Raw genomic sequence first — 24,164 nt, forward strand, 5'->3', positions numbered from 1 at the left:
AATTAGAAATAAGGGTGTAATAAGCATGTGTGTGGGGTGGATTCCTTTACTTTTGGGTGATAGTTGCACACAGTATCTATGTTTATAGAGCATTCTTAGTAAGGTATATAATATGGCAAGTCATTCGGTCATTCTCCCTTCTCTGTGGATACTGATGGCTGTCAAAGAAAAACATAAGGTATGAGTCTGCTTGCTTTTTTTTTCTTTAAGGGGGAAGAAAAGTGGCAGGTTTGAGCCTGTATATCAGAATTGCTTGTTGCAGAAAATATATTTGGCATCAGTCTCCTCTTACATTTGGAACTGGTTCTGGTGAATGCTCAAATCCATGCGTAATGTACTAGCCATTTTCCTTCATCTGCAGGAGGAGCTGGCTTTGTGACACCTGAGTAGAAGGTATGGAGCTGACTCCTGTCATTCTTCAAGAACAGGAGGTTTTGTTAGGGAGATGGTTGTTTATGAAGAACTAATTTGTGTGCAGTGTGTCATCTTGGTTGTAAGAAGGGAAGGTAATATAAATTCTGATGTGCTCCACTTCTGCTGTCTTCTCCCTCCCAAGATTAATTTGGTGCCAGTTCATTGGTTTTTGAATAATTTCCTGCATTTTTTAAGTGATACATTGGGACTGCATGAGTCTTTTAAATTGTTTTTGATAGTAGATCCTGCTGTAGATACACTGCTATAGGTATGTTAGTAAACTCTGACTTGTATGCAAAGCATGATGTTTACAGTCTGCCTTTTGAGATTTTTACAATAAAAGGTGGTCAGTTTAGGAATTGTGGGCAGAGCCACCAGCATATGGGCAAAAGAGTGCTTTCTGTGAGTGATGGCTACAATTTACAGTTTTATTCTCAGTGATTTTGAAAAAATACTGTTTACCATGGGTCTGCTTTTTGTAGATATGAGTCAGAGAACAGTGTTGAGCATTCCTAAAGTGAAGGTTTACTCTAGACCTTTAGTACTGAGAATGAAGGAAAAGAACACCATTCCAGATTAAGAAAATACACGTAATATAAAAATCTAAATATACAGGTTAGCAAAATTTGACATTTTTTTGTTTGAATTGTACATGTTAAGACTTCAATCAATAATTTCATATAAGATCTATCAAAATTATTCATATTTTTTCTGGACAGTGTGCAGAAGTTACATATAATGTATATAAATTGAGTAACATGAAAAAACATCTAGAGCACACAGTTAATTCATTTTGCACCATTATTTTTTCTTTTCCAGTTTTTAATTGTAACTGTTTACTACAATTTAAAATTATTCCAACAGATGGTGAGTATTTAGGAGGATTGTTAAGAAATTGACCTATACTATTCAAAGCAGAAATCCACTGGGTCTCACTGAAGTTCTTTCTAGATGCCTTTTCTGCAGCCATTAGTGTCTGAGACAAACAATTACAAAATTATACATGTTTTGGATTTTCCATCCTCTCCACTTCCGCCACCACCTCCAGCATCATTTTCAGCTAAAAAACAGAGAAGGAAAGTAAAGTGAGTGTTATTTTTAGCTGCTCTAATTTCTCGTGAAAAGATGTTGCTTTTGTAATATCCGTATTATGTGTGTTTGAGCTTCTGAAAATTGAATGTGATTTCACTACTTGTCTGGGAAAATAGAAGATGAAACAATAATACATACTATATATACATATATGCATGTAGTGTAGCAGCTGATACCAACATTTCTTAAAGGACCAAACACACACTGAACCACTCTTACTGGAAAGTTTCAGTAGTTAAATATAAATAAGTGTCCCACACATACAAAACTGAGGTATGCAAGCCATGCAAAAGAAATAAACTCATGATCAATATAAACTGCAAATTTACTTTTGAAGCAGATGACACAAAAACTTTAATTTGACCTAATTATATAAACCTTTATCCAACCCTGCATGAATCCCTTTGTAATTACCAATTGAGAGAGATACTTCCTATGTTTGTCATCGATAGATACTGATACTTTTACTGTCTCTCTCAAATGATTCCACAGATGTTCTTTCGTCATATTTAAGATTCTTTCAATGTAATAACTTTCGTTTCCAGGTTCATTTAAGTTAAGATACCAATATTAGAATTAAAACTTACATTTGAAAGCTGTGGATCACCATGTTACTAGGTCATTTTCGACCCTTTCCACCTGCATTGAAACATGTCACATAATCAGTGTCCTACCCTCTGTAATTTGTGGATATAATCAACACTATGTTACTAACTACATATTTTATTTTCTTAGTTTAATACTGTATTCTGTTTTAGTTTTTGTTCTGAACTTTCCACTGTAGTGGTTCAGCAATTATGTTTATTTTGTTTTCTGTCTACTGAATGGCTAAGAATAGCCAGGTCAGTCTGATCTAGAGAAACCACTGTGGTTCAGCCTGTCTCAAATTACTGTTTGTATGAACTGACTTAACAAACCCATATATTTACATGGCCTTGATTTGACAGTGTCAGATCTGTTCTTCACAGATGTGCATGGCCTCACTCACTCCAGTGCATGTTTAAAAAGATTCAAAATAATTCACTTACATTTTGCGATACCATTTATAATATGCAGAGGCCAGATCCTTAGCTCCTACAAGGCAGTCTGTCAGTGCTTGGCTGTGTAAGGTTCCTTGTGGGAAAATACTTCTTAAGTCAATGTCTAAGTGATTCCAAAATACCAGTGTTGTAAGATGATCCTGACTTGAAGTGAGAGTAGAAATATCTGACTCTCCTAACTGTAGAATTTAATTTTAATTCAAGAAGCTTATAGGATCTGACTTTAGTAACTATATTTTTTTTGCCAAGAAGCAAATGTATAAAGAGGTTTATGTGTAGGTCCCAGGTGTTTTATGTTTTGTTTTGCTGGTATTTCTGTGAAATTCAGATGCTTAGATTCCAGTGTAAAGAAGGAGTACTTTGTTCATATTCACAACCAGCTAGTTCTCAGCAATAAACTAAGCTTAAATAAATAAGATTATATGGTTAATTGCAAAAAAAAAAAAGTCTTTAAAAATAAGTTTGGGAGACAATGGGGTGGGCATAATTTCTGTGAAAGTGTCTGTAAGTCATATCACAGTGTAAGCAGGCCAAAATACTGCTTGTAAATTTATTACAGTATTTGACTCTTTTTATTAATCTTCTTTGAAAATCTACTTTGATTAAATTATATAACTAAAAATTACTGTAACCACTTTGCAACAACTTTTTTTTTTTAATTTTAGCCTACTGTAATTTATTTTAGGAGTTAATAACTCTCTAGTTCCACTTCACACTGACATTAAATTGATGGGTGGCCTTGAGTAGCCTTGTTTTTGTATGAAGTGTGAAAAATACTCACCTATTCCGCACACTGATTAACAAATTATTCAGTACTCATTTATGTTTTAAAGATATGAAACACACACTTAAACTAATTTTTCTTCAAACTAGCTGACAATAAATCATACTGTAGTAAACCCATGAGGTTTTGTTTTAATCTCTGAACTTTTTTCAGTCGTCTTAGCTGATTGGCAGAGCTGTTGACTTGCTCTTCCACATGAAATACAGAATAAAAATAACTGACTGACTTCACTCTTACACTTGAGTGATAGGTTCTCACTTCCTATAAAATCAGTTTCTTTTCTAGGTTATCTTACCCAGAGCCATATTTTAAATTTTAGGACTTGAGCTATCTTAGGAAGATCAGTGTTAAATTTGTAATATGAGAGAGTGTATTTCAGCCAAGAAACTGCATGTAGGGAACTAGAGCCAAAAGCTTTATCTTAAATTTGGAAGAGAGCTTGGGGTTTGCATTGATTTTTAATGCTACAAATGAACACTGTCCATTGCCAACTCTTTTCCTTACGCTTTTCAACTTATAAGCAGTTGAATATATTTGGGGCTGATGCCACACAGAATTTATAAATATGTAGTATTTCAGGTGATTGCAGCGTTCATAAATAAGTTTTTAATTGCATTCAGCTATAAGTCTTAAAAAAATTTACAAAATTTACATTCCCTTCACTCTTGTGATGGTCCTATTTTCTGTAATTCTGCAGTTTGTAAAATGAGATCAGTGTACTGGATTTGTATGATCTTTAAAGGTTACTCCTCTTCCATGTAAAGGTAAAGCTAATTGTCCAATTCAGAACTTGCATGCTATTAGTATAAAGTTTAACAGAATATTGCACAAGTGCACTACATGTGTAAATTTGAAAGAGAATATGTTGAATGCCTTACAAATATATATAAATGAAAACATTAGAAGCTACTTAACCTTTTTTTGCAGCTGCTTCTTCTTCCTTTTTCTTTTGTTCCTCAATGACCTTCATCTTCTCTTCATATTCATCAGCTCGTGTTTTCCATTCAACCCTGTTGTTTTGAAGACCATCAAACATAGGTGTAATTTCCTTGTGAAACCTTGAGAATTCCTGTACAAACAATTTAAATTAGTAAATTAGAAACATGTAACACTGACAGTTTGTAAAGTCTGGATTTTTAAAATACTGCTGCTTTGCAGAAAGAACATTTAGTTTTCTTTCTTAAATCTAATTCAGTATATATGCTAGATTAACTGATTTTATTTTATTTAGCTTTTTCCAAGCACTTGTTCTATCTCTGGTAGTGGTGTTTTTGTAGAAGAGAAAAATTATGAAAGAAATAGTGTGAGTACCAGCTGGTGCACATTTGAAAGTATGTTCTTTCCATGCATGGTGGCCTATTATTGGAAATACCATGTTGGGAGGATAATGCCCTGTTGTGTACATAGAAGGATCTGAATTACACACTACACATTTTAGTATCTTCCCTAATCCCACATTTGATAGTCTGAAACATACAATACAACTATAACTATGATGCATGATATTTTATTATCAGGATATAAAAAATATCTAGTATCCTATAGCAGATTCCAAGCAGGTGAAGATGTATCTGAAGATATTAAAGTATAACATGTCACTTTTCTGTGTGATGTTTTGGGATAATACTAAAAGCTAGTCAGGAATTAATAATGTTGGCATTTCAGTGCCTTACAGATCATACAGAGTATCTGGTTTTCCACAATATTACAGGTTTCAAATTCCCTTTGCTGTGCCATTAACAGCTTTCTGTAACCATCTATATGTTGCATACTTAGATTAAATGGGACTGTGAAGAATCAGACTGGGCTTTCTAACTCAGTCTTTCAAAGTAGTAACAAAACCTCAGTGCCCTTAAGTTTCACTGAGGTATTCACTTTTTATGCATTTGCTTCACATCTCTTGAATTTGATTTGTGGGAGCAATTCTTCTTTGTAACAAAAGACTGAAATATTGTGGTGGTTGTGATAGTCGTTTACCCTGTGACCAAAAGTCCTGCTCCTGTCTGGAGTTTTTCAAGTGTAACAGTTTGTCACTAACTGTGCCATCAGAACTGCTGCAATGGGAAAAAAAAATAAATATATCTATTCTTACCTTGTACACAAATGTACACACAAAATCTATGAAACCAACTTGGAGCTTAGGAAGTTCATCTCCTTTGTTTCTGTCCATCATTGGCTAGAATGGAATAGTTGTAATTTAGGTTACATAGTTATCATGCTTTTTTGTTTTAATGATCTAGTAAGCAATGTGGCCTATTATCTAATCAGTGTTATAATAGCAGTTAATGTTGCTTAATACAGTTAAATTATTTAGTCCTTACAATTGGTTGTTGCTGTAGCACAGTTCGTTCCAGGTCACCTTGCTCCCAGAATTCATTTGCAACCATGAGGGCAACCTGAAAAATCAGAATTCAGTGGAAGTGTCAGCAGAAAGCAGGACATATAAATTAATAAATAAAAGAGACAAACTTTTCAGAAAATGTGAAAATGTTGACTGAGAACTGGTGTATTACTTTTTACTACTTAACTATTACTACCAGCTTCCCTTCCACAAAGAGAGAACCAATTTCTTGCTAGCTGTGTTATTTCTGAGTAGTTTAAAAAGTTCCCCAGAAAGAGTGAATTTTGCTCAAGCACAATATGATTCCACTGTTTAATTCCTGTAGAGATAGTCAAGCATTTCTTTCAAGAATTACAGATACCCTCTGGTGTACTTAAGGCTTTTTCCAGGAGATTATCTCTGTCGATATTATGGTGCATGCTGAGTATATGATAGATCATTGTTAACAGAAACAAGACAATATTGACAACGTAAGAGTCTTCTAGTACTTGTAATATGCATTGTTTAGAAGGCCTCACAAGCATCTTAGAGTTGTATTTTCATTATGCATTATTAAAACCTATTCCTGTAAGGCTGAGTGATGAGTGTGGTGATGGTTAGTGCTGAAGTACTTGAAGTACTCATGTACAAAGCAGTGTCACACTGTATTACAGAATTTAATTTTAGCATGTTTAAGCTGCTTTGCAAAGGCACCAAGACCTACAGAATAGACACAATTCAAATCGTACTGTTGGTAAATCTGTACCTTAAAAATATCTGGAAAATAGCAAAAGTTGGCTAGCACAAAAATAGTTGGGTGATATTTAAGGGTAGCTAGACAGCTGACAGAATCAAGGATGCCAGTTTTAGCTGAAGGACAAGTAGAGAAGAGTGGAAGAACTGTAAAGTGGTTGGGGATAGGCCATCATGGAATCCTTACACTCTCAGTGACAGAAAAAGAGGTTGTTTTCTAGAAGCACAGTTGAATATAGATACTAAATATCAGCTGATAATAATTTTTTTTATGGTTATGCACCAAATAGGCAATAAAATAGATGGAAACGCAGTCCCGGTTGTTCCAGAATTACCTACCTTACTTTGCACTTCCCAAGGCTTGGTTATTGCAGACAGATCACATCCAGTCATCATCATAGCCCTTTGAAAACATAGAACAAGAGTGTAGTTAGGATGATAATAGAAGAAAAGAAAGGTCTAGATTTTTTTAAGGAATTTACATACCTGAAATGCAGATGGATGCACCTTTTGCGCATTCTGAGATCTATTTCTAATTTAAAATCATTGCTATGCTCATCATTGGACAATAACACCAGGTCTTGTTGTACATGTTTAAATGCCAAAATTCTTTTGAAATCAGGTCTAGATAACTGATTGAATGAAGAGTAAAATATTAACCACCTACATGATGACTTCTTTTTTGGTAGGGTCAATAGATATATATTTAATTGCTTCCTCTTCTGTTTCCATTTTTTCAATTGCATCCACAATCTTTTGAAACATAGTTCTTTTCCTATTAAAACATACCAATAAAACATATATTAGAGAACAAAAGTTCCTGCATTTAAAATGGAAGTAGAAAACCATATTCCTGATACTTATGCTTTTCCAAAGTAGCATCCTCATAACAGCGGTATCAAAGTGACACATTCATGCAGTTGAACTCAAATTTTTTGGGTAACCTAGCACATTTAGATTTTGCTGTATACCACTAACATGTAAAGTATTGTGTCAGAACTCATGATGAAGGAACAAATTACTAATTTCCTAATTCTTCATATTAAACTATTTGAGTTGACATTTGTATTTTTTTAGTATTACATGTTTGTTACTTCCTGTAACGTAATGAAGTGGGAAAAGTGAAGCAAATATTAATAAATGTTCTTCCACTCCCTCACCTCAAAAATCTGAAGAAGTGCTAAGACCTGAGAAGAACTTTCAAAAACATAGATGTGTATTGCTATTGCTTAATAGATCTTCTGACTTGCATTTAGAATTAATTAAATAATGGAATTACTCTCCATTAAAATTGAATAACTGTTGTTGAATAACTTACTGAATTGTTTCCTGTCTCGTGTGTTTCAAATGTCTTAGTCATAAGACAATTGGACCAAGCCAAAATGCTCCAAATACCTTTAAGGAAAATACCCATTATAAAAGAACTTTAAGTCAGTAATTTAGGAATAGGATGGATGATTTGATATTTGGAGGTTTTAGCATCTTTAGCACTGGGATCAGTTGCTGTCTGCAGTTTTGTTTTTAAACCAGCATCTTAATTTCCATCTCATAAGCGTACTCCTCTTTAGTATGAGTAATTGTACTGTGGTATGCTAAATATCACACATGCACAGTTAAGCTACAGAATCCACACTTGTGAAATACAGTGTTTGCTGTGACTAAAAGCATATTTGAATGACCTTCTAAATGTATACTTAGTATATACATTTATGCGTTCTCTAGTTTTAACACTTATAATGAATCTAAGAATATCTTAGTTTTTTACTAGAATTAGACTTACTAACAATTTTAAATATAGCTCTGTACTCAATGTATAAATAAGTAAGGACCACATTTATAAATTCTATAGGACTGACTTTTTTTAAGTAGGAAGTTATACAGAATTTCGTACTTACTTGAAATACAAAGCCAAGTCAGTTGCTATTATTGCAACTTCAAATAAGTGTAGAACAGTTTCAAACTGACGTTTATTCAGGTTCTGGAAGATGTTTAAACTCTGCAAGATGGAAAATTTACCAATTCATTATATAATGCTGTCTTTGGTTTGTCCTAGTTGTCTCATGGAATAGTGTAACAAAATTGGCCAACTGCATTCCCTAAGTGAAAAAATGCTACAAATGAAAAATCAGTTGATTGTTAAAGATGGCCCTTATTCACAGCTAATAAACGGCTAAATAACCTCTATGATCAGTAGGTGGATCTAAGATGCAGCCCCCAGAGGCTGCACAAATAAATAAATCCCCAGTGTCTCATACAGATGTAAGTCCTGCTATTGCCATATACAAATTAAAACCAAGGAAACCACCTGTATTCCACATAATTAGTAAAGAAGTGGCAGTTCTTCATAATTTCGTGACAGTTCATATTCCATAAACCCAGATTTTTTTCCCTAGACTTTTTAAAGCTTCATGGTTGTCGTGGTTTAAACCCAAATCGCACAGCTCAGTCACTCACCCTCTTGCTCCCCCCAGCTCCTGGAGAGTTAGGAAGGTGAATCCAAAGAATGTAGCCCCCACGGGTTAAGAACAGTTTAATAGCTAAGGTATAACATAAATCACTACTGCTACTACTACTACAGATAATAATGATAAAGCAAATAGCAAGTGAAGAGAATACAACACCTCACCAGCCACCGACCCATAACTCACCCCACCCTGCCCGACTGAGCACCGACCAATACCTCCTCCAACCCCTAGAGCTCCCAGCCCTTCCGGGTAACTGTCGGTTACATCCTGGGTATGATGTGCTATGGTATGGAATACCTCTTTGGCTAGCCTGGGTCAGATGTCCTGTCTCTCCTTCCTAGCAGAGCATGAGCTCAGAAAAGGCCTTGGACAAACCAAACATTTGAGCAGTAACTCAAAACATACATGCTATCAGCAACCGTTTCCAGCCCAAAAGTCAAAACACAGCACTGCACCAGCTACCAAGAAGGAGAAAAAATTACTACTACTGCTGAACCCAGGACAACGGTAGGAACCTTTTACTCCTGTTAGCTTGGGTTGGCACAATTGCCTGCAGGGGTATTAGGGATCTAGAATAGTAAGTGCAATGTCCTCGCCGTCAGGCAAAGGGAATTAGAGCATTGCACAGTATATTCCTCAGGGTTCTGGTTTTATTTCCTTCCATTAACTAAGGGGACAATAAATGAGAGAGCATGGGGCCTGGCAATGCCTTTGTTGAGAGCCTCCAGAGGTCATGACAACTGCTCCAGCAAAGAACAGGAGTTAGTCCCTGGCATCACATTTGAAAACTTAAAACATACATTGCCATCAATAAAGATAAAGGTGGTTTATATCATAAATCTTCTGGGGGTTTATGATCATTGTGCTGCTGGTTAACGTAAGGATTTATTCTGTGGCCTCATGTCAGGAAATAGCAACACCACAGGGATTAGAAAATGAAAAGAGAGGGTGGAAATGGGTGCCTGCCACACTGCTGTGAACAAGTGGGATGGAAGTGGCACATGTGTCCAAGCCTTGCCTGTTAAACCTCCTATTTCCTCACAAAATACATAGTAAAAAGTTGTAGTCTCTTCCCTTGTAGCCAGGACAGAGCCAGGCACTGCTGAGGGGAAGCATGACTGACCCCCACTGCAGGAACTTGGCTCTAGGGGCTGAGGGCCCTGGCAGGCTGCGCTGCCGCCATTTTGTTGGGCCTGAGGGGACTGTGGTGGGGAACCTTACCCCTGCAGTTGCTGGGGGTGGGCAGCTGAGCATACCTGCCTGATTCAGGGAAGACTGGTAATGGGAGCTGCAGCAAAGCCTCATGCTACCTTAACAAAGTCAGGTCTGTGTGGGGTTCTGGCCTGGGGATAAGGGGACCTTCCATAGACATATCTACCCCTGTGTTCCTCGCTGCTGGAGCCAGCAGCTGAGCTCAGACCTCATGAACTAGGGGCAGCAGTTTAATGACAACATGTATGTGTTGTATTTTCTGCTTTGGTTTCAACATCAACTGTTTTGTGAAAGTGGAAAGAACCTGAGAAGTGAGGCCCAGAGGAAAAGCTTTTCTATCTTAAGTCTATTTCTAGTGGAATTACTGGTTTGTCTAAGAGTGGGCAATACATAAGAATTTTACTTAAATTTCAAATTCTAACATAATTTCTTAATCTGGGCCTAGAGGGATGAATAAGTCATGCTGAAATTTGGAACATCATAACTTAATGGGATCTTTTGTGTTGATTGATATGAACAAAAGGTTCATGCAGACATACCTCATCTTGCAGTAGGGTTTTACTGTACTCTAGATGATGTCTTTCTAAAATGGAAGAGCCATGAAGTTTTGCCAGTGGAGCAGCTGACCTGTTGAAAAAGAAGCAAATCTTAATAGTGTTCTATATTAGAAGTAATATTTTTTATTCAGGATTCAGATTTTTCAGATTTCAGTTTAAAATATTTCATGTTCAGTAATTTATATAACTTAACCATTGGTGTGATGCAGAGCAAAATAACCCTCACTCGCTTGTCTTCATTCACTCTTCACTCTGTGACTAAGTAATGATGGAAATTGGAGAGCACCGACTGTTCAGTGGCCACTAAAGTCAAAGGCATGGTTAGATGCCTTAAAACTTATATTCTTTAAAACATGTCTCTGTTTCATCTTGCATGTTCAGTTTTGCTGTTTGTTTAACCTACATACCTTCTGTATACTTTAAAAGTATCATTTTCCATCTTCTAGTATTTATGCTTTGGCACAGCTTTTGAACTCTGTAATATATATGGCCAAATCCACTGTGATTCTAATTTACTGTAAGTTAAATCTGAAGTAACAGTATAATGGAGTTTAATTCTCTAATGTCCTTGGTCTCCTCCCTTCCCCCAAAATCACCGTTTTATGGATGGCACAAATCCTGACAGCTCAGGTGTGTTCAGACATCACAGATCTAAAAGCATTTCTCTGACTTTGGGCTAAGAGAAAATTCTGCATCAGATTATGGTAGTGGGAGGCCGGTATAAGTATCCTATCTACGTAGGCTCCAGGGGGTTCTGCATGTTTAGAAGTGTATTTTGCTGCGTTCTTCCCTTGGCTAATAACTCTGTTCCTCAGATAACCCAAGACGGATTGCTACATGCTACCTGTATTTTCTTACTCGTGATTAGGACTGTTGTGGTAAAGCCTGATAACTTTTATAAATAGCCTTACTGCGTATGACCTCATGTAGAGGGCTTTCAGCTAGGGAAGACCACAGTAGAAAGATTTAAATCCCCCCTTAAACTTGTTTGGATGAGAGGCAGTCTGCTGAATAAGAAGCAGCATCTCATTCTCTGTCTCCTACGTCACCTGGAGAATCCCTGAGAATAATCAGAAAATCCCCTCGTGCTACTGCTCTAGCATGCAGGCTGAAATGCCTTTGGTGGGAGGAGTGTACCCAGGGTCAGAGGGGGAAGATGAATCATTCTGGAGATACAGTTAATGGAGACTGTACTCAGAGAATTACAGTTATAATCTTCTGGTACCTGTGACATTCAGCAAAAACTGTGTTCTCCAGCTAGCACATAGAAACAAGCCCTACCAGAACATGTAAAAGGTTAAAGGTAGATTGTTCATTTCAGGAGAAGAGTGGGTCTCACCATGATGTAAAGTTGTAATAAAAAGGTAAGTTCCAACCAAAATTAATTAGTACTGTTTTATATCAAGCACCTATTAATTAATATATCATCAGAAACAAGGGGGGAGAATCACAAAGAAATCCTTTAGAATATTTACTCAGAACAAAAAGGAACATGAATACCTAAGCTTAACCTCATGATGCATAATTTACCGGCATGTGGACCCAGTGACAGAGCACAAGCTCTTTAGCTGAGAATCCTTCAGAACACGAGGAGCTTACACCTCAAGAAAGGATGTACATCAGTAAGTAAACTGGGGGGGAAATGACACGGACAACTGAGCTAGTCAAATCAGACCGCAGAAAAAGCAGGGAAAAAGAATGCATCTTAAATCCTGTCTCACTTTAAACTGCCCCTTGTTTGTGCTGCATCCTGATTCACTCTTCAGAAAAGTGCTTATGCCCTGTCTTGACAAAAAATAATCCAGTTAAGGATTTTAATTTACTTTTCTTATTTCTTTGTAGCCTGATGTGCATGAGGCTCTGCTACAATCCAAGCATTGCTAGACCTTCGTCTCTCTTAAAAATGAATTGCAGATCCAGAAGACTCTTCTACGATTCTGGTTTTGCATTTTGTCTGTGTGTTTCAGCTGTCATGGCAAATGCTCTAAAGCAGAAATCTTCAGTAGGATAAATGTTTAATCATGCCGGATGAATATGAAATGTATACCCTAGATTTTTGCGAGTTCTGAAATAGTTTGGTTGGTTGGGTTTTTTGGTTTTGTTTTTCATTTGCCATTAAAAATACTACGTTTCTGTATGTGTGAATATTTGCACTTACTTCATTTGATACAAGTTATTGGTCCCTCTGTGATCAATATCATGGCAGAAAGCAGCAGCAACCATGGCAAAGGCTTCTAGATCAGTATAGTATTTCTTTATTTTGCCAGTCTGTAAAAGAAAAACAATTTGGAGTGTGTATGCTCTTGAATTTTCCAGCTGGAACTGAAAGGAAAACTAAATGATGAATGTAAGGTTCATACTGGCAATATTACCATTAGCAAAGTAAACATGGTTTGTCCCACATTGAATCCATGTCGCCAGTTATGGTAAGTGATATCTCGATAACCCTTCCTGACTGTGTACATCCATCTTGTAAGGACCTATTATGAACAAAAATGATGAAGACTTTACTGTTAGTTGAAACAAAGTGATGGGATGGCTATAAAATTATTGGAATATATTATAAAATTACAGTAAAAATAAGAAAATTCTATTAAAATGGCTTTTGAATTAAGCATAGAAACAGCGATTTTTAAAGTAAATGACTACTTAATTCCTTCTATGGCTCACACGTTTTTAGGATTAGTTTTAAGTCTTTACGAAAATATGTAAATGTTTAATTAAGAAGGGAAGATTGATATCTATACTGGTAATATTCTAGTACTTGCCTACTTTTATATTAAAGCACCTACAATCAGCTACTTTTCTTCTACCTTAAAATAAATATTAACAAGAAAAATAAATCAGACCTCAGCTGGGACTTTGAACTTTTCAACAACATTTATCTCAAAGAATAGTCGTATTCCACAAGTTATCAGGCCATGCTCTGTAACAGGGAAGTCACTGAAGCGGAATTCATACAGTTCTAAATCTTTTGGATCAGGTAATTCTTCCTTCTGAAAAGTCAAAAACACAATGTTTTTTTCTGGCAAGAAAGCAGTTAGAAAAAAACTTTTGATTTTCTTTTCTGACTTCAGTAGAAATGTTGCATAACAACAATATGCTTACTGTGTCTTCAAAGGCCTTAGGTTTTGGTACACACTAATGTATAGTAAGTTACAAAACACAATCTTGATACTGCTGGTTTTCTGCTCAAGATTGATAGGTAAAAATCTTGACCAGATGGTGTTAGTTTCCTACTCCAAATTCCAACAATATCTGTTGCGACCATCTCAACATTTCCTTAGTTTAGAAATCTCAGGCCTTGCAATTTTTCCTTCCTGTTACAAAATTCTGTGATTCTCTGTCTTTTAACATGGCCTGAAGGCCGCAGTTCATCTTTTCCACAAAGTTATTATGTGTTCTTCCCTATTGGATCTTATGAATAGTGATGAATATTGTGATCAAAACTAACCTGTCTGGAACAAAACATGTCATTTACTTTCTAGTGTGGTGGCTGGTGGCAATTCTGTCCTAGTAATTCCCTTTCTTAGTTTACAACAGTCTGTTCTGAAGAATCCTGACCACTGATGAGAGATCATGCCAGAAGTAGTGGACTATGTTAAGTGCATAATCTTTTCCCATGTACTAAACTTCACCAGAAGCTGTGTGGATGCCAAGCAGAGATTTTTCTCTCCTGAAGAGCAGATACAGAGCTTAAGTCAGCTATTCCTTGTACTAAATAACCTCCATAAAGCATACACTAAATACTAAAATGCCAAGGATACACAGGTTAAGAAGTCTGTATTCCCTATTTTGAATGCGTAATGTAGATTCACATTGTGGTAATAGCGATATTAGTGAACTGTCCTATAACACTTTTCATCTGTATATTTCAAAGCCTAGGGAAAGATAATATATTTTAAAGAATGCACCCCAATCCAAGCAAGAATGAATTCAGGGAAGTCTTACAAAATGCTAAAAATAGATTGTGTTATCACAGCGACTTCCTTCCCTCATAGTAGTCTTTAAATGAGCTCCATTTTATAGAAAAAAGGTGGTTGACAGCATGCATGTGTTTCAACCAATAATGCTGAACATCCAAAGGTATTTCCTTCTCCCTAGGATTTTCCTTTATGTCTGCTCTGATCTGAGGTCAAGGACAAAGAAGCCGGGAGCAGTGGTGTTTTAAGACCCATTACTTTGTGAATCATCAGATCTAGAAACACCTGCTTTATCCCATTAGCTATCTGGGATTCCAGGTCTTATAATAGGATAAAGCATTTGCATGTAGGCCTGGCAGTGCAGAAGATATTAGACCTTTGAATTTGTAACTCCATAATGTTGAAGGAACTCATTTTAATTGCTTTGAGAGATTTAAAAATTCATACCAACATTATGTTTTTATATTTGGAGCCTGTACCATGATAATTACTTGTTGCTCTACCAGTAGAGCAGTTTTATAACATTTATCTAAAAATTTTTATAATTCTTCATGCAGCTAAATGAAATTTACTGTAAAAGGTATGTGAAGCTACACACCTTTTGATTTTTTGGTTTCACCGCTTGTTAAGCTGTTTGAGTGTTGGTTTTGTAGGAGCCAGTAAAGCCTGAACACCACTGTGTTCCAGCATGCACATATACATAACTAAAAATAGTTCAGTGAGATCTTTTCTCTACGTCTATGTCTGCATTAGCAAATGCGGTATAATAGGAGGAAATATGTAAAGTACTTGGTACTGAAAATCAACAAGTGTGTATTTGACCTTCTTTCTACAGCCTAGCTCTGTTTTGATCCATTAGAAGTGGAAGTTCATTCAGTGTTTTCCTGGTGCACATCTTTGAGTTTTATTTCAAATAAAGTAAGCCAGTGCATTTGCTTGAGGACTGCTCCATGAGAAAAAAGTGCACTAACTGGGCACAAACAGGATTTTCCTTCAAAAAGACACTCCCTTTCTAGATTAAAATAGTAAAACAACCAGAAGATTGCACAGTCTGAGAAAGAAAGTGATTCTTTTTTTGTTTACTAGAAGCAGAGTTTTAGCTGATTAGGTCAAATCTGTTTTATCAATGTGAAGTCACCGTGATGAAGTCTGTGGACTTCTCTGTCAGAAGGAAATGCAGGAAAATAAATCTGAAAGTAGGTTAGTTCCACTGGACACTCCTACATGTTCTCTGTTATTCAGAATGAAAGTGAACTTACATCAAGATCCATTCTTTTACCTTCAAAATCAAATAAATTCAGTTATAAGTGTAGCACTGTCCCCATGGATATTTAAAGAAGTTAAGCATTTTAAATGTTAATTCATATAGCTATTTCTATATACTCTGACTGGCCAAGTCAGTTGACACATATTTGGAACTGAGTGTTTCCCTTAGGTAACAGGTCTGCATGTAGAAGAACCAAAGAGGTTGGGGAGGTGTTACTAAATCAATTTCATCTAGCTTGTGGAACTGATAGCTAAAATCAGTTCTTGTGGTCAGCATTTGGCTATACACAGCTTGTTCTAAAATGAGGACATATTACTATCTGATTTAAACACACCACTAGAATTTTCAGTTTAATGACTTACCAAAATCCTGATAAGATCCTTTTGATCACATTCTTCTATACTATTTACATGTAATTTCTCCTTGTATTTCTAAAAATAAAAATGAGTAAGAAATTAATTTTTTACATAGCAAATTTCCTACTTTAATTCTGTGACTCTGGACAGAAACTTACCAGTATAGATTCAACTTCAGAAGGGGTGGCCTTTGTCTGGTACATAAGCATTTCCTGAGCAATGTCTTTCCTGTTTTCAAGCTTGTTCATTTTGTCATAAGTGTCAGTATTTAAAACAGACCACCCCAGAAACTGTGTGAGAGTCTGGAACAGAGGCAAGAAAAGTGGAGATAATACCATAACAGTAAATTTTGAATGTACTTTTCTTAAACACCAGTTTCTGGTAGTGCTATTTGAAAAGCATAGCTCTACTTGTTAGAGGCCTTCATCTTCCATCAACAGGTTCTGTTAACACATGACAGCTTTTAATAACACTGTTTGTCTCAACCTAGTAATTAAAGGCCCATATTCCCACAGGACTTTGAGGCTGCTGCAGCTTAAGTTAGCTGAGTGGACTTGAATATGCTGCGTAGCATCTTGCCCAAGTACGTACGGTCCTGAGCTCTCTGGGAACTCCCATGATCACAGGCACAATATCCATTGGCAAGCAACATGGCACACCTGATTACCCACTGCTGATTAGGAGATGTTGACCATCATTAGAAAGTCAAATTATTGAAAGTAAAACTATATCTGACGTTTGGGTCATTAGTAGAATGATCTCTCATAAATTTCTGGGTTTATAAAGGGAAAATTTCTGATCCTTAGGAAACTGTATAGTGAAGCAGACAGATGTTTGGTTAGACAGTAATACAGCCTATTTGAAAATTTTTAGACATTTTAAAACTACTTTTTACAATAATATTTTTATTAACATCACATAGCTCCTTACAGCCTCTAATCCCATTAAGCTTACTTCAATGATCTGTTCATCATACTCGTCAAAAGGTTTTCCGTCTTTCCTATTGTAAAATGTTGCAACTCCAACAATTTCTTCTTTTTTGTTGACAATGGGCAATGACAGGACATTTTTGATAACCCATCCAGTCTCATCCACTGGTCCTTTCTGTGGGAAAGCCAAAGAACTGGATATGTATATTTCTTTCAAAGTAGTAATACAGCTATTGATATAGGCAATGTAACTCTGAGACCCATTCATCACAAGCAAAGGAGTAATTATTTATGTAATCAACTGCATAACTAATTGGTGGAAAGCATTAACATATTTTTCTACAATATCTATTATTTTTAACATTACTGGAATTACCTGAAATGTGAAATACTCATCTGCTGGGGCATTCATCATGTTACAAATCTGCAGCATGAAGAAAAGGAGGCATTGTTTAAATAGAGTATAAGATGCACCAGCACTTGGCCTGGTATTTTAAAAAGGTCTATTTATTCTCTAAGCTAACAATGGTGAGCACACTAGCTAGCTATAGACATTAAAGCTGTTCCCTATTAAATTACATGTGAATATTCTAACAGACATCATTCCAGAGTGCTTTCAGAAAAGTCCCTCATGTGTGATGTCATATAGTGCATAAACATAGGCGCAATCATTTTAATAAAATCACTTCAGGATTAAAATGGCATGGGAGTTTATAGAAAGAAATAACTCAGTACTAAGGGCTCTAGCCTTACTGCTATTATGAAAGCTGTAGGATTACTAATAACTGTCATACATCACAACTTTGAATCATGGATATCGTCTACGCAAGAAAATTTTAGAACTGTGTATATGATGATTTTCTTATTTTGACATTTTTTTTTGTGAGACTTGGCACACATGGAAAGTGATATCAGATGCATGTATTATTCCTCTGATGTCACCACAATCAGAGAGAAATTTTCCTGATGTTTTGCCTGTTTATGCCAAGGCCTTGTCTCCATCCAGACTACTGATTTCACTGGGAACCAATTACACAGGAAGCAGCACGGTATTTTTGTAGAGGTTTCTGGTTGTGGGGAGGTTTGGGAGGTTTTTTGTTCAATCAGAAGAACTGTATGAATGAAAACTTTTAGTTTTTACTTTTACTATGAACTTACAAATCCGTTTTCAGCAACATATGTTGGCAGTCCACTGACAAGACACCAGTGATCTGCTGGAGGTGACCTTTAGAGAGAGAATGAAATTAAACGATTTCTGCAATACAGACATTACTATTCTATCCCAGCAATATATCTAGTTACCACACATTCACAGGCTGCTAAGGAATACTCACGGAATGACTTTGATTTCTTCTTTTCCATGTAAAATATAGTCAATAATCTTATAAAAGTTGACTTCCTAAATTAAAAGAGGAAAACATGTAAGTGACCTGTACAACTTCAATTTTTGAAATTCAGATTCATAAAAAGAAAAATTAAGATCCTCACTCGTCCATCAGGTGTCTTGGGGCCTTTGTAAGGCTCTGCCTCCCCCAGCCGGATTGGCCACTCGTCATAAAACTCCTGAGAAAATTAGACACAGGGTGTTCATAGATAAAATTGCTACCTGCAGATGTCATGTTACTTTTTTTTTCTCCATAGCTGTGCTATGGCCACATTTAAGACAATATGAAGAAAACATTGTTACATGTATTCTAGGCAAGATATGTCTGGCAGTAAATTGCAGGCTAATCTGAAGCTTATCTCTGGATGATTGTACATGTTAATTGTTGTTTTAAAAGGCAGTTATTTTATAAAGCAATAATCAGACCTGCACTTCTCTCTTCTACCCTTTCTCACATGGAATTATTAAAATCATTTCAGAATTAGCCTTTTTGTTTATCATGGTTTTATCCTTTGCCATGCTTACGTTTTACATGTAATTTTTTGTGATGTGATTAGGTTTTATAGAAATTACCCCAAAAGGTTGGAAAGCATGGTAACTTTCTGCTTCGGAAAGACATGCACTAGAAATATGCAGAACAAATTAATTAGAAGGCTAGGTTTTATAACTTAGAGTTAGGAGCAGGCAAAATGTTTGTTACCTTCTCTTTAGTCATGTCCAGCAGACCAACAGAGTATCTTTCACAATTCAAATAAATTCGAATAGTATACAGTGCTTTGTGAAACTGCCGTTCAATGTCTGTTAGCTCTTCAAATACCTTGTTGGCAGACCACAAAAGCATCTATTTACAACAAAAGAGAAAGAGAGTAAATGTTCACAGCACTATGTAAACATAAGCATATAATTCCTAAGTATTACAGAATAAGATGCATTACTGTTATCAAATTAAAAAAAAAATAAGATGCTATCCTTACTTCAATAAGCTTCAAGAGCATAGAATAGTGAAAATAATAATGTTTTCACACAAAAATGAAGTATTATAATTAACAAAATTTTCTCTACCTGACTTCTTCGGGATTCAATATTGTAGAGATACGTTGTATGATGATTTCTTAGGACCAAAGATATAAAATTGAGGTATTTTTTAAAAACCTAAAAATGAGAAAAAAGCAAAAATGAGACAAAAGATCAAATCAAGAGGTAGATTCATTCAAACTACTTGTTGAACTAACAGTTGCACTGTTGTGTGACATTTAAGGTTATTACCTCTTCATCCTCTTTAGAGAACTCAGTGGCATTTAATTTGTTGAGCGCCATCACAACAGCAAGCACCTCTTTACCCTGCACAATTGGGGTTGCCAGCATATTGATTGTTGTGTAACCAGTTTTTTTGTCCAGAAAATCAGAAAAATGGTTGTTCTGAAAGAAAAAAAGAAAACCAAAACAAATGAAATACGTAACAGTCAGTTACCACTCCAAGGGCAAACCATCATTTTAGTTGATAATTACTGTTTGCTATGAGCACAGTTTCACAGTGCAGTAGGTTTATACTCACAAAACCCCATTATCATTATGTAACTAAATCTTGCAGTTATATGTGCAAGCTTAACTTAGGCATTAATAATGAATGTAGCTGCTGAAATCAAGTTGTGTAGATTCTTATTAGAATGATGAGGAATTAAAGATATGGGAAAATCTATGGTAAAGGAGAGAGTAATTTGACTTTGAGGCTACCTCTAAGTCTAATACATATGGTTTGCATGTAAGAGAATTATTTCATAGCTATGTTAATATTTTTTATTTATTTACGTAGATAAAATTCATTATACTGTCCCATCACACAACAGCTGAAACTACCATCTCTCCTGAATGTATACGGCTAAAAATGCCGCTGGCAGAGAGGCATCCCAGCAGGTATTCATCTGGTGGAGCTGTTTCTCATTTCCTGTCTGATAGACTTCCATTTCTGCTGCTTCCAGCCCAACATACTATTCTTGTGAATGGGGAGTTGTAGGACTAGGGGGATCGGGACACAGAGCTGCTTTTGTTAGGTGGATGATCCTGTGGGAATGAGACCACGTGGCTAATGAATAAGCCACAACTAACTACCCCAGCTTTCCTCCTTGATACCAAATGCTGAGGAGGGTTTAGTAAAAGCTATTCTTTTAATTCCTTTATGTAAAAAATACTGGGAAGCTTGTATATATTTCATGGAAATATGTTTTATTTCTAAAACATTCTTGGTGCTTTCTTTGAAATGCTTTAGTGTTTTCTTCATTTAAAAAAAAATGGGATTTGAAATTTGTCAGGGAAATCTGTAAAAGGTTGTTGTGTTTCATGATGTCCTATGATAATATATCTAAGTGAGCTGAGTTACAAGTTGGGTGATTAGAATCTATCAATACATGCATACTGAGAAGTTAAATGGTTCTACTAAGCAGCAAAAATAGCCAGACTGCCTTCACTGAGCCTTTTCCATCCACTTGCATCTGCCACTACCCACAAGTCAGTGCTCAGACTTCTTCAGACATGAGCACTCAAGTCTTCATCTACAGTCAATGACAAATTCTCCCCGAACTTCCTTTAACAGGTCTGGATCTGATTTCTCCAGGTGATGAGTGGTTAGTGCTGAAAGAGAATGTCAGGACATGGCGAGAGGCCTAGTAGTCAGATCGCCAGGCTACATTATAACACCATGGATAGGAATGGCAGCCAGCCAGGGAGGGGCCAAATGAGCTGTTGATACGCTAGAGGGAAGGAATGCCATTCAGAGGGACCTTGACACGCTTGTGAGGTGGGCTGATGCCAACCTCATGAAGTTTAACCATGCCAAGTGCAAGGTCCTACACCTGGGTGGGAGCAATCCCAGGCACAGCTACAGGTTGGGCAAAAAGGAAATTCATGGTAGTCCAGCAGAGAAGGACTTGGGGGTGTTGGTCAATGAGAAAATGAACATGAGCCAGCAGTGTGCACTCACAGCCCAGAAAGCCAACCGTATCCTGGGCTACATCAAAAGGAGCGTGACCAGCAGGTCAAAAGAGGTGATCCTGCCCCTCTACTCTGCTCTCGTGAGACCTCACTTGAAGTATTGTGTGCAGTTCTGGTGTTCTCAACATAAAAAGAACATGGCACTGTTATAACAAGTCAAGAGGAGGGCCACGAGGATGATCAGGGGACTGGAGCACCTCCCATGTGAAGACAGGCTGAGAAAGTTGGGGCTGTTCAGCCTGGAGAAGAGAAGGCTGCTTGGAGACCTCAGAGCAGCCTTCCAGTATCTGAAGGGGTCCTACAGGGATGCTGGGGAGGGACTATTCATTAGGGACTGTAGTGATAGGACAAGGGGTTAACGGGTTGAAACTTAAACAGCAGAGGTTTAGACTGGATATAAGGAAGAAATTCTTTACTGTTAGGGTGGTGAGGTACTGGAATGGGTTGCCCAGGGAGGTAGTGAATGCTCCATCCCTGGCAGTGTTCAAGACCAGGTTGGATGAAGCCTTTGGTGATATGGTTTAGTGTGAGGTGTCCCTGCCCATGGCAGGGGGGTTGGAACTAGATGATCTTGAGGTCCTTTCCAATCCTAACTATTCTATGATTCTATGAGTCCTGTTCTAAAGACATCCACCAACAACCAAGATTCTGAAACTTTACCAGTCCCCTGCTGTTATCAGTTATTTGTGAACCCACTTATAAAGTTACTGACATGTCTACCCTCAGAGCTGATGGATATTACTGCTATTAATTACTGCATTAGCCTAGGCAGCCAAGATCTACATGATGCATCTCAAGGCATCTTCCTTGCTGATGGTCTGGAGAATGTTGCAGGATTCTGCACAATAGAATTTCTCCTTTCAGAAACTATACATAAAACTACTTAAATGTTTTCTAGGTTGTAAAATCCAACAAGAGAAGACTAGAAAATGCCAGAACTAAAACTGTTTGTCTATTATTTGTATCTTCCTTCTTAATTTCTTTTTTCTCCTCTTCCCTCTAGCAATTGTTTCTGGTATATGTTGAATTTATAGCATATACAGCCCTGCAAAGGTAGTCTGGATCTTTTTATGTGTTCAGAATGTTAGGGCTTTCCCCACTTACACAGTTCAATTCTTCATAGTCTAGATAGCCCATCTTTTATATTTGCATTTTAGATTTCCTTCAATGAGTGCATTACTCTGGAAGTAATTAAATGTGTGGAAGTAACTCTGAAATCTCTTCTATATTTACTGGCTGGGCTCTCTTACAGAGAATTGATTCTCCTAAGGACACCTCCATAAATCACACTGAGATAAATAAATGTAACCAGTATGTTTTCTCTGTAGCTCAATGTATCAGGATATATTTGAGTCCCTGGAAAGCGTAGCCAGTTTTGCATATACTATCCAAGTGAAGAAGAGCTTTTTCTATTTCAGTCAAACTTTCCATGAGTTATTTTCTGCTTTTCTTGGAGAAAGGTGTAGAGGTATCTCAACAGACACCCGGGGAAAATGACAGTCAATCTGTCTCTTCTGTGTAAAACTCAGATCATGTCCTGCAGTCTGCTAAGCAAGTATGTTATTATGTGGAAATATTTTCTCTGAGATGTATTGCCTACTGACAAAACCAGTCTGAGTTTGAGTGTGGTTTTGGGCTTCGGTAATAATTTCTGAATCTCTGTTTTAGCCATTCAAAGTGAAGTAAGTCAGATAGACAATCTGACCCTCTTTTGCAGTACCTTGGCCTCCCCAAGACCATCTAGCATAATGGCAAGGCCCAGGTTCTTGGTGTGAGAGTGCTGTATGCTGCTATGAGGGGATAAATGAAACTTTCAGACACCCATGGATTTCTGAATACTTAAAAGGGACCTGTATACACCACATGAGCTGAATCAGCAAGACACAGCTGCTGACTCCAGACCGAAGTGGTGTTCAGAATTGTTCAGAAGAAGCACTTTGGTCATACAATTTTTGCAGAGGATAGGAAAATTTTAATGCAAGTCTGTGTTAATAAACAGAAAGTTCAGTGACTGCAAGCCATCTTGAGTTGTGCCTTGATAGTGCAATGCAGAAAGATACAAATACCTCATTGCACATTGCCAACATTCCCCACAGCGTGTACAAAGACTCGTATCGCATTGATTTGCATATATAAGCAAAAATTTGTGCTTAGTTTTAGGCTTTTCATTATTTAATATTTTGCACATAGTTGGTACGAGTTTTGAAGACTTTATTTTAAGGTTTTAAAATATATTCTTTTTAGAATATAAGCTCCTTTTGTTTTCAAAGAAAATAGCTTTTTGCAATGTCTGGAAAACTCTGTTCATAGATAAGCAAGAAATGTGTTCTGAAGTACCAGAGGCAGAAGACCAGAAGCGTGATGTGAACTTCTAGCTCTCAGTTAAATCATCAAATAGGCTTTTATAAAATGAAGAAAAGGTGATCTGTGATAACTCCCTAATTGTAGTACATTTGTAAGCATTTTCTACTAGCTACTCTTGAAGCTGAGATGTCTAGCTATTTACTGTACAATGATCAGATCTGTAGATATGACCTAAAATGTTCAGCATGTCCTGGATTTGCACTAAGCTAGCACCAGCATACTGGAGTGGAAAACTAGGGCACCTCTTTGTATTCGTTTTTCTGTTGCAGGTGATGGAAGGTGACTGAAGAGGAGTTTGGCAAGATACAATGGATCT

At 36.7% G+C, this 24,164-nt stretch overlaps 1 protein-coding gene across 1 annotated transcript in view; it reads right to left on the reverse strand.

Annotated features, from left to right (window-relative positions):
• Positions 1-714: 714 nt before the first annotated feature.
• PDE6C (phosphodiesterase 6C) overlaps positions 715-24,164 on the reverse strand; it is a 31,099-nt gene continuing 7,649 nt past the window's right edge. The window contains exons 2-22 of the mRNA XM_005144044.2: positions 19,763-19,915; positions 19,559-19,648; positions 19,197-19,337; positions 18,601-18,675; positions 18,447-18,511; positions 18,271-18,337; positions 17,489-17,536; positions 17,138-17,287; positions 16,342-16,485; positions 16,190-16,258; positions 13,487-13,633; positions 13,010-13,117; positions 12,796-12,905; positions 10,620-10,707; positions 8,299-8,399; positions 7,071-7,178; positions 6,743-6,806; positions 5,652-5,726; positions 5,423-5,506; positions 4,246-4,399; positions 715-1,474 (exon numbers count right to left, since the gene is read on the reverse strand). Of these exons, the coding sequence (XP_005144101.1) occupies positions 1,404-1,474; positions 4,246-4,399; positions 5,423-5,506; positions 5,652-5,726; positions 6,743-6,806; positions 7,071-7,178; positions 8,299-8,399; positions 10,620-10,707; positions 12,796-12,905; positions 13,010-13,117; positions 13,487-13,633; positions 16,190-16,258; positions 16,342-16,485; positions 17,138-17,287; positions 17,489-17,536; positions 18,271-18,337; positions 18,447-18,511; positions 18,601-18,675; positions 19,197-19,337; positions 19,559-19,648; positions 19,763-19,915 (2,112 nt within the window). The 3' untranslated portion in view covers positions 715-1,403. The remainder of the gene's footprint in view (positions 1,475-4,245; positions 4,400-5,422; positions 5,507-5,651; positions 5,727-6,742; positions 6,807-7,070; positions 7,179-8,298; positions 8,400-10,619; positions 10,708-12,795; positions 12,906-13,009; positions 13,118-13,486; positions 13,634-16,189; positions 16,259-16,341; positions 16,486-17,137; positions 17,288-17,488; positions 17,537-18,270; positions 18,338-18,446; positions 18,512-18,600; positions 18,676-19,196; positions 19,338-19,558; positions 19,649-19,762; positions 19,916-24,164) is intronic.

Source organism: Melopsittacus undulatus, chromosome 4, assembly GCF_012275295.1.
Source record: "Melopsittacus undulatus isolate bMelUnd1 chromosome 4, bMelUnd1.mat.Z, whole genome shotgun sequence".
In the NCBI taxonomy this organism is placed as follows: Eukaryota; Metazoa; Chordata; class Aves; order Psittaciformes; family Psittaculidae; genus Melopsittacus; species Melopsittacus undulatus.